The sequence below is a fragment of the Humulus lupulus genome, chromosome 7, assembly GCF_963169125.1.
Source record: "Humulus lupulus chromosome 7, drHumLupu1.1, whole genome shotgun sequence".
NCBI classification, from domain to species: Eukaryota; Viridiplantae; Streptophyta; class Magnoliopsida; order Rosales; family Cannabaceae; genus Humulus; species Humulus lupulus.
In genome coordinates, this window is record NC_084799.1 from 11,674,883 (window position 1) to 11,684,759 (window position 9,877).

A 9,877-nucleotide genomic window follows, 5' to 3' on the forward strand; every position below is an offset into this window, starting at 1 on the left:
CCACTATCAAAAAGTGAGTATCTTTTTGATAAGATCAAAATACTAGAGCAATTTAGTACCGTAATATAGAAAAAGACATTGTGATTGGAAATGTACAACTATAATATAACATATGATATTTAATTAATTATATAATAAAAAAAACTGCTTCAAAAAAATATCATTAAAATAAATCATACACTAAATTTGTATTTTGTTTATAATTTTCTCTTCAATAGCTAATAATTTTAGTTATTTTCTTGTTTGAGTTGTTTTCTTGATTTTCTCATCTTTTGACAATTCTATAAAATTATTTATTAAATTTACACTCTTCCATATATATATTTATACATATGTATATAAATATACCAATCACTGTAATAATACATAAAAAAAACGTGTACAATTATAGCCGTGATTATATATAAGGGACATATGTTTGATTTTATGTACTTAACTTTAGATTATATTCGATGTACAATCAATTTATAACTTTTTTATTTTGTGAGAAACAATCAATTTATAACCAAATACATTAAATTTAAAATTAAATACACGAAACATAAGGAATTAGTTTTACAATTTTGGTCAAAATTAATTTTGTAGGTTCACATATTTCACACGCAAATACTAAATACCAAATACCAAATGGAACTCGTGATAGGTGTAAGTATCGTCAATTTCTCACGCCATATTTTTTATATAATATATATTTTGAAATGACACTCTATTTTAATATCCTAATTATCCAACTATATATATATAAAAAATAAATTCACCGACCCATTATTAAACTTTATTGGCACAAAAATAATGAAATAATTTTGAGCAACAAATTACTTTTGAACGAGGGTTTTGTCTTGGTTGAGCTTACGATACGTAAATTTGGTCCAAAAGAACATTATTATTATTATTAGATGGTTTTATTAGTTTAGGCACAGCTTTAATTAAAGGTATTTATTTTTGTACCTAAGTAAAGAAACATAACCCAGCTAGCTAGCTACTCTAAATTTGTTAAAATTTTTGTATTTTTTTTCATAAAAATTTTAATATATTTTTGTTCTTGGGTTGGGTTTCTAGAACTTTGGAATTTATTCCCTAAATTTACGTTTCTTCGATATAGTTTTCTTCCAGATTTACCCTTATCCATCTGTGATTTCTTCCTACCCAGTCCAGTAGAACCTTGGATGATTTTCTGGATAGTTTGAAAGGTTGGTGTTGCTTGTCCTACCTATTACACAAATTCTGCCTTTAGCGATTACTGTTTTTGGGCTTTCTATTCTAGGGTTCTGGATAGGATTTGGATTAGGGTTAGGGTTAGGGTTAGGGTTGGATCTGCTCAACCAGATTCACTATTATTCTTATTATTATTAAAATTAATTGAAATTAATGAAATTTTCACGAGGATTTTAAACACAAAAATTAAATCAGCTTCTGGGGTTTTTTTAGTCAATTGGGTTGAATAGTTGGGTTGTTTTTATAATCTGGGGTCTGGTCAAATGATGAAGTTCTGAGCTGGGTTTAGCTCAGAGGTGTTTCTCAGACGTTTGGATCAACAATTTTGTAAGCCCAAATTCCATCAACATTTAAATTTGAAATGATTTTATTTCTTGGGTTTTCTTTGTCCTTTTATGTAATTTTGTTTTGTTGCTATGTATTGTTCTTAATGTCAAAATTTGGGGACCTTGATCAGTGTAATGAAATTTCTTTATTGATTTGAATTCAGCTGAAACCTTCTGGAAATTCTTAGGTGCTACTGGGCTTTTAATGATAAAGAAGAATGTGCTGTTTGTTTATGTAGGATTAGGTCAGGATTTTCAGTGGTGGGTCGTATGTGAAGATCATGTGGATATTTGGGTCAAATAATTAAATTTCATTGCAACAATTTATTCTGATTAAAAGTATAATGCGGTTAATAAATTCTGAGCTCAATTTCAATCTGACTTCTCTGTGAAATGTTCTTATGCTCTCTGTTTAGTTTATTACTTTGCTTGACATTTTTTTTTCTGCTATGATGAAATTCCATTATATTGTATGATATTTTTGTTTTCTTTAAAAGGAAATCTTAAATATTTTTCAAGTGCTATTCTAAGTTGTTTTGTTGCTATTTAAAGGATGAAGAGCATGTTAGGAATGAAAATGAATCACCCTTTGTGTGTGAATAGGGGAATTTGCAGAAAGCTTATCTTAGGATTTTGCCTTTGGGGAAAGAAAAATGAATTAGGATATACTGTGTCAGCATTAGGGTGAATATGAACCAAAGAATAGCAGGATCAGATAGTTTTGTATTCTACTATTAACTATTATTGATTAAACTACTCTTTTGTGGTGATGTCATCTTTCCAGGTTTCCAGCATTATTGTACCTTGAAAGCTTACCTTTTCTTCTTGCGGGTAGACTGGCTTCCTTCACATTTTTGCACGAAAATGCTCAGCAATCTGGAGTAACTTTTCGGAGTTAGGTTGCTTAGCAGTTCAGTGCTTTGCAAGGTTCCCTTGTGACTTCTTAACTATTGCTTGTAAAGTGAAGTTCATATGCCAAAAGAGAAGTCATTGTGCTCCTGTCGATATTCATTGGTTAAGCGATTGAGCATTTAGTTTTATGTCCAATGGGGACAGAGCTCATGAGAGTTTGCATCAAAGAAGACAATGATGACTTCCCTCCAGTTCCACCAGGTTTTGAATCATTTACTTCTTTCAACTTGAAGAGGGTAAATGATACTGAAAGCCAAGAGAGTAAAAACATGCCTGGTTGTTTATCCTCTACTGGTGCTTCTGAACCACAGTCAATTAAGATAGAAACTAATACTGATGCTAGTGATACTACTGTAAAGATCACCAGGTCTGTCCGCCGTAAACCATGGATAAACCACGGGCGAAATGATTACAATCCCGAGGATGAGTGTGATTCTGAGCGAATTAATCAAGTTGGTGTTTTTGTTTTCACTGCTCGTTTTTGTTTTTGATGATTTATTATTGTTTAGATCATTTATCATTTCAGCACCAAAATGTGATATTAACATGATGTCCCCTACACTGTCTAATTTGCAGAGGTATCACCTCCCCAAGGGTGTATTCCGTGGATGTACTGAATGTAGTAGTTGCCAAAAGGTTCATTTCTTATATTCATTTGGCTGATTAGTTTTAGCCTTAAACAAAATATCTTCCACCTTTCTATTTTTACAATAATCACTTGGAACAGGTTGTTGCAAGATGGCGTCCTGAGGGTGCTCGAAGACCCGACATCCAGGATGCTCCTGTCTTCTACCCAACTGAAGAGGTAATTATTTATTTGTTTTATGTAGTATTTGATTTATTAAAATGCCACTATTCTCGCATCTTTACCTGCACATTTTATTTAGTTGAATATAAATTTTTTGGGAGAATTTGGATACCTGATCCAGTTTGTTACGTATTTCAGGAGTTTAAAGATACTTTGAGATATATAGCGAGCATTCGGGCAAAAGCTGAACCCTTTGGAATATGTCGAATTGTTCCCCCTCCTTCTTGGAAACCTCCTTGTCCACTAAAGGAGAAGAAGATTTGGGGGAATTCCAAATTTGCTACTCGTGTCCAGAAAATTGACAAACTTCAAAATCGAGATTCTCTGAGAAAAATGTCAATAAATCAAAACCAAATGAAGAGGAAAAGGAGGAGATGCTCAAGAATGGGGGCTGATAGCTCGCCTGGTAATAAAGGACTTGGTGATGCTGGATATCAGGAAGCAGAAACATTTGGGTTTGAACCTGGTCCAGAGTTTACTCTTGAAACATTTGAAAAGCATGCAGGTTATTTCAAGAGTCAATACTTCAGCGGCAAAAAAGCAGATGTTGCTGATGTTGGAGGTAACTTAAGTATTCTTAAAGAACACAGTGAACCATCTGTGGAAAATATTGAAGGGGAGTATTGGCGGATGGTAGAGAAGCCTACAGAAGAAATTGAGGTATCTCATAGGGGTTGATACAAATATTATCATCGTCTTTGTTTATTAAGCTTTTTGCTTAGAATATTTTTCACCATTGCCTCTTTCAACAATCTTCCTTTCTGTGAATTGGAAGCTTAGCCATTGACTAAAGAACCATTTAATAGACCTAAGGATGGTTTCTCTTTTAGGTGGTATATGGGGCCGATCTAGAAACTGGATCTTTTGGTAGTGGCTTTCCCAAGATTTCCAATCATGATGCTTCCGCTCCAGAACAACCATACATCAAATCTGGCTGGAACCTGAACAACTTTCCTAGGCTTCCTGGATCGGTCCTTTCTTATGAAAGCAGTGACATATCTGGAGTTCTGGTGCCTTGGTTGTATATAGGCATGTGCTTTTCTTCATTCTGTTGGGTAAGACTAAATATTAGTGTAAATTATTGCATTTCATTCCATAATCTTCAATTATGTCTTATTTTATTTTTGGATAGCTTGTCTGCCTTCGTGAATTTTTCCTCTTGCTATTTCATCTTTTTTATGAGCGAGAGAAGGGGTGGGTGGGGTGCAATTTCCAATTTTTATAACAATTCTCATAAAAAAATATCTAAATTATCTGTAACTTTTTTGCTTACCATGGCTCTCATATCTCTTTTATGCGTAGAAGAGTGTCTGATTCCTTTGCTTTTTCCATTTTTTTTAATATAATTTTTTGGGAGCAGCATGTTGAAGATCACCATTTATACTCCTTAAACTATTTGCATTGGGGTGCTCCAAAGATGTGGTATGGCGTTCCTGGGAGGGATGCCTCTAAACTAGAGGAGGCTATGAAAAAGCATTTGCCTGACCTTTTTGAAGAACAACCTGACTTGCTTCATAAGCTGGTGAGTAAGAAAAAATTCTTTATGGTACTATGTTTAATTTGGAAATTTGTGGTCTCGAATAATTTACTCCAAGTGTCCTCCGAGCATATAAATTAAGCAAATGACCTAGAACAGGAAGCTAATGCAACCTTTATAACCTTTAGTCTGGTAATTTAAGAAAATAGTGATATGATTATTTTGAACACTCGTAGAGTGTTGAAGCAAGAAAGGATGCCTCTCTTTTCTTCAACCTTCCCTGACATTGCTTTTAATAAATAAATGCAGGTCACACAGCTCTCTCCCTCCATTCTGAAATCTGAGGGAGTTCCTGTCTACAGATGTGTTCAGAATGCTGGAGATTTTGTTCTAACATTCCCTCGAGCATACCATTCGGGGTTTAACTGTGGATTCAACTGTGCTGAGGCTGTCAATGTAGCTCCTGTTGACTGGTTGCCACATGGGCAGATTGCAATAGAGCTTTACTCTGATCAGGGAAGAAAGACTTCTATTTCCCATGATAAATTATTACTTGGTGCAGCAAGGGAAGCAGTAAGAGCACATTGGGAATTGAACTTATTAAAGAAGAATACTTCTGATAACTTAAGATGGAAAGATGTATGTGGAAAGGATGGGATCTTAGCAAAATCACTCAAGGTATTTTACTTTCTTGTTCATATGTTGATCTTTTGATAATTTACACAAAAGAACGCAAGGTTTTGGTTTGTTGGATAATAATTCAGTATCAAGACTCACTTGGAGTATTAATTTGCTTGGCACCGGAAGTTTTATATGAATATGTTTTTTTTTGTAAATATTTTAACGGTCTGCAAAAGGTAAAAAGTACTGTATTGGGCAACATTGGGTTGCAAGGTGGTTGTTGTTTTGGTATAGTTTAGTGAACTTGAAGCAATCGATTTGGCTCAATCTATAGCTCAACTGCTTCCACCAATTGTGTGGGCAGAAATATATTTATGGATTATAATTTGGATGTGTGTAGAACAGAATAAATTGCCAGGACGGCGTTCACTTTGTGAACCCTGTTTACAATTGATTTTAAAGTCATAGGGTGGATGTGATTGACCTTAATATTTTAGTAGAATATTTGGAGGAGGTAGTTATGGGAAATAGTACATGTTTTATTATTATTATTATTACTATTAGTTTTTTCTTATGAAGTCCGTTAATTATACAACTTTTCATCACACTGTCTATTATACTGGCATTCATGCTTGTGACACTTTTAAGTTGTTGCACTTTGACATTTTATCTTTCTTGAATAGGCACGAATTGAAATGGAGCGCATGAGGAGGGAGTTTCTATGCAGTTCTTCACAAGCAGTGAAAATGGAGAGTAGTTTTGATGCTGACAGTGAGAGGGAATGCAGTATTTGCTTTTTTGATTTGCATCTCTCTGCAGCAGGTTGTCATTGTTCACCAGATAAATATGCATGCTTGAATCACACAAAACAGTTATGTCCTTGTGCTTGGGGTGATAAATTTTTTCTTTTCCGCTACGACATAAATGAATTAAATATTCTAGTTGAGGCATTGGAGGGAAAATTAAGTGCAATATACAGATGGGCCAGACTAGATCTTGGACTGGCCCTGAGTTCGCATGTCAACAAAGAAAACAAGCAGGTTAGTAAATCTAATTCTGACAGTGGAGCTAAACTTGAAAATTCACAGCCATCAGCCATTTCCTTTAAAGATCGACAGATCATACTAGCAATGCCTGTAGTGAGCCTTAATTCAAGTGATAGGAATAAGATAGTAAAAGGAGCCACATTGCCTTCAAAAGATACACAGTTGTCATCTACAGTTTCCAGTTCTGCACATGAAATTATGTTAAAGAGAGAAGTAACTATTGATTTGGCATCCAGTGGAAGAACTTCTATTTGTCAGTTGTCTCAAGAAGACACATCGTATGACATACAACTGGTTGAAGGGAAATCAACAGTGAAGAAGAATTTGGCAATGAAACGTGAGTGTGTTATAGTTCTCAGTGATGATGAAGGTGGTGATGTAAAAAAGCCTAGTTCAGATAGAGAAAAAGAGACTTGTGCTACTAAGCATCCAGAACTTTCTGAGGGGTTGATTGTTGCTGATGAGAAAATGAACTCTTTTGATTTAAGTAAAGATCCAAATCTATCTACACCAGTAATTGATGCAGTAATAAAGGTTGAAAAAGTGGACTGTTCATTACCAAATGGAAAAGGGAGCAATTTTTCATCTTGCTCTACCCAGGGGAAGGATGAACCCCAAGGAAATAGTGACCAAGTGGAATCCAGCCCACTGAAACTTTCATTAAATATAGGATCTTTGGGTCCAGAATGTGGGAGTGTTTTGGCTCCTTCAACTATTAGTGAAAGTAATGCTCGTAACATCACAGGTGTGAGGAATGATTCTCCAAACCTTTTGCCTTCTAGCAGTGGAAAATCTGATGGTGGGACAAGCTCTGCAGAAATTGCAAGATCTTTTAATGGAAATGCGTCATCCAGCCAAAACAATTTGGACAGATCCTATCGTCAGAAGGGTCCTCGCATAGCGAAAGTAGTGCGAAGGATCAACTGCATGGTTGAGCCTTTGGAATTTGGAGCTGTGCTCTCTGGAAAGTCCTGGTGTAACAGCCAGGCCATTTTTCCAAAAGGTATGCCGTCTTACCTATACTCTATGTTGAAAAGAAATATATGCAATTACTGTGTTAAATAAACAAGAACTCTTGAATCTGTCATTTATACATATTCTTCTTGATGCAGGATTTAGGAGCAGAGTTAAGTACATAAGTGTTTTAGATCCATCAAATATGTGTTATTACGTCTCAGAAGTGCTTGATGCTGGGCGGGATGGACCTCTATTCATGGTATTGGATTTTTTTTTTGTACAATCTTTTTAGACATGCAATTTAATTTGTGTTATGATGTGTCCACTCAAAATTATGTCGTCGACATTGTTTTTAAGGTTTGGCTGTTTCTCCTAGGCCTTCTACGGTGATAACTTTTTCACCAAGAATTACCAGGCATCTTATCTTACAAAATTTTCATTGTGGCTTTCATTGAATTTTCACCTAGAATTTCAGTTGATATTTGCGCCCTATAATTGAAATCATTATCTTACAAAATAAAACTTGTATACTGGCGTACAAAAGATCCATTAGACATTAGTTTTGAAATTCTTATATTAATGTGTTGAGCTTAGAGAAGAAAAATAAGATGCTATTCTTTCCTGGGTTGGATCAAAATCGTTCTGAATAATAGATATATTATAGTTGGGGGTGATCTTCTGAGATTCATAGCTGCATATATGTCTCATATTTTATAGCAATTCTATAAGAGATTTGATGCTGATCAGAAGTTCGGATAATGTTGTCACTAAATGTAGAAAATTCTTTTTGTATTGCCTTAGGTTTCCTTGGAGAATTCTCCAAGTGAGATGTTCATCCATGGTTCAGTTGTCAGATGTTGGGAATTGGTAAGAGATAGAGTCAACCAAGAGATCACTAGACAGCATAAAATGGGAAGACTGAACCTTCCTCCCTTGCAGCCTCCTGGGAGTCTTGATGGCTTTGAAATGTTTGGGTTTACTTCTCCATCTATAGTGCAGGTAAATACTAGAGAAGACACACTGATAAAATATGTTTGCATATTTTCACTTGGTTTTCACATGGGGATCTCTGACCTCTTTCTTTTCCCAATTATTTTTTTAATCATCTACTTATCTGGAAGCTTTTTGTCGATGTTTTTAAAATTAAGAGCATCTTTCTTTATTTAGTTTTAGTGCCCAAAATTTTGACTACTTGAAAACTTTTTCTCATAGTATTAGTCGGAAATGGTTGCTTGATGTTGGAAAGAAATTGAGTTAATGCCTTCTTTATTTTCTGCAAGATATAACCATTTTTCTTTTTAAATCCTTTCTAACGATATGTTTCTCTCTATCTGATCTATGGAGAATACTTATCACCAATTGCTCGTTTACTAAATACAATAGGTGATAGAGGCAATGGATCGAAATCGAGTCTGTTCTGAGTATTGGGATTCTCGACCCTACTCGCGACCTCAAATACAGATTCCACAAGCTTGTAGAACCAAAGATGCTAGCGGAAGGATGCCAGAGCAAGGAAGTGATCAAGGAGGATCCCCTGGTAATCACCTCTTGCCTATCGGAGTAGATACCATAGTCGGGGGCCTTTTGAAGAAGGCTACCCTAGAAGAACTAAACTCACTGTATAGAATGCTAAACGACAGCCAAAACACAGCCAGTATTGGCGTGGTGACTCAACTGCTTAATGAAGAGATTAACAATCGTCCAAGATGATTCATTTACAGTTCGGTCTCTCGGGTTCCAGAATCTGCCCGTTGGTGGCCGTTCTTGACTTTGTATATACCATCCAGTTTTTACAGATTCCATGTACATCTCAGAACTGGGTCATTTTTTTATAACCTATTGAGAACGAAAAATATGGGGCAAACCAATTTTTGACCCGTCGAATTCAATTGCAATGGCTGCTTTTGATGGAAGAAGTTCTCGTGATTGGGTGTCCAAGGCTATGCAACAGCAGGCAGGGTATCTCTCTAAACATTACTCTTATACCATTTTCATCTCGGATATTTTTTTTCTCATTTACTTTCTGAGTTGTAGTCTAGGATCCTTGCCTTGTCCATAACATTGTAGAAGATGGTCATTGAGCAAAATTTCTTACAACAAATAAAATTTCCTTCCCAAAAGTTATAGCTCCACAAGACATTTTGAGTTCAAATCAATACAAAATCTCTCACATATATACATTTTTGGAACTCTTAACTATTCTTGCTTTTGATGTTGAACTTTTTATACAGTGACATCAGACACTTGTAGGCTCATCTGTGTTAGTAGAGAGATTAGTGGTAGTGTCCTTTTTTAATGGCTAAAGAAATGTACTAATTTTGGTATAATTTTAGTTATATACCAAGTATAATGTTATGAAAACAACCCATTTTACACAAGTCGTGATAAATTTTGTAGAATATATACTTTGGAATATTCTCATAAGTAGCATTGTCTAATGAACATATTTGGTTGCTTAAATGGTTTAAAACTTTAAGGCATAATGAACTCGGTATATGTTGACTAGTTATTTGGT

At 35.0% G+C, this 9,877-nt stretch overlaps 1 protein-coding gene across 2 annotated transcripts; it reads left to right on the forward strand.

The window, feature by feature from the left end:
• Positions 1-834: 834 nt before the first annotated feature.
• On the forward strand, positions 835-9,558 carry LOC133790680 (putative lysine-specific demethylase JMJ16). 2 transcript variants are annotated; one of them, XM_062228414.1, is made up of 12 exons: positions 835-1,542; positions 2,326-2,905; positions 3,030-3,089; positions 3,181-3,258; positions 3,400-3,921; positions 4,092-4,316; positions 4,622-4,783; positions 5,048-5,416; positions 6,043-7,408; positions 7,518-7,621; positions 8,164-8,361; positions 8,746-9,558. In XM_062228414.1, the coding sequence occupies exons 2-12, from the start codon at positions 2,588-2,590 to the stop codon at positions 9,070-9,072; spliced, it is 3,729 nt and encodes a 1,242-aa protein (XP_062084398.1). In that variant the 5' UTR covers positions 835-1,542; positions 2,326-2,587; the 3' UTR covers positions 9,073-9,558. The 2 variants fall into 2 exon arrangements, with proteins under 2 accessions (XP_062084398.1, XP_062084399.1); XM_062228415.1 differs by having other exon boundaries at positions 835-1,190.
• The last annotated feature ends 319 nt before the right edge of the window (positions 9,559-9,877 follow it).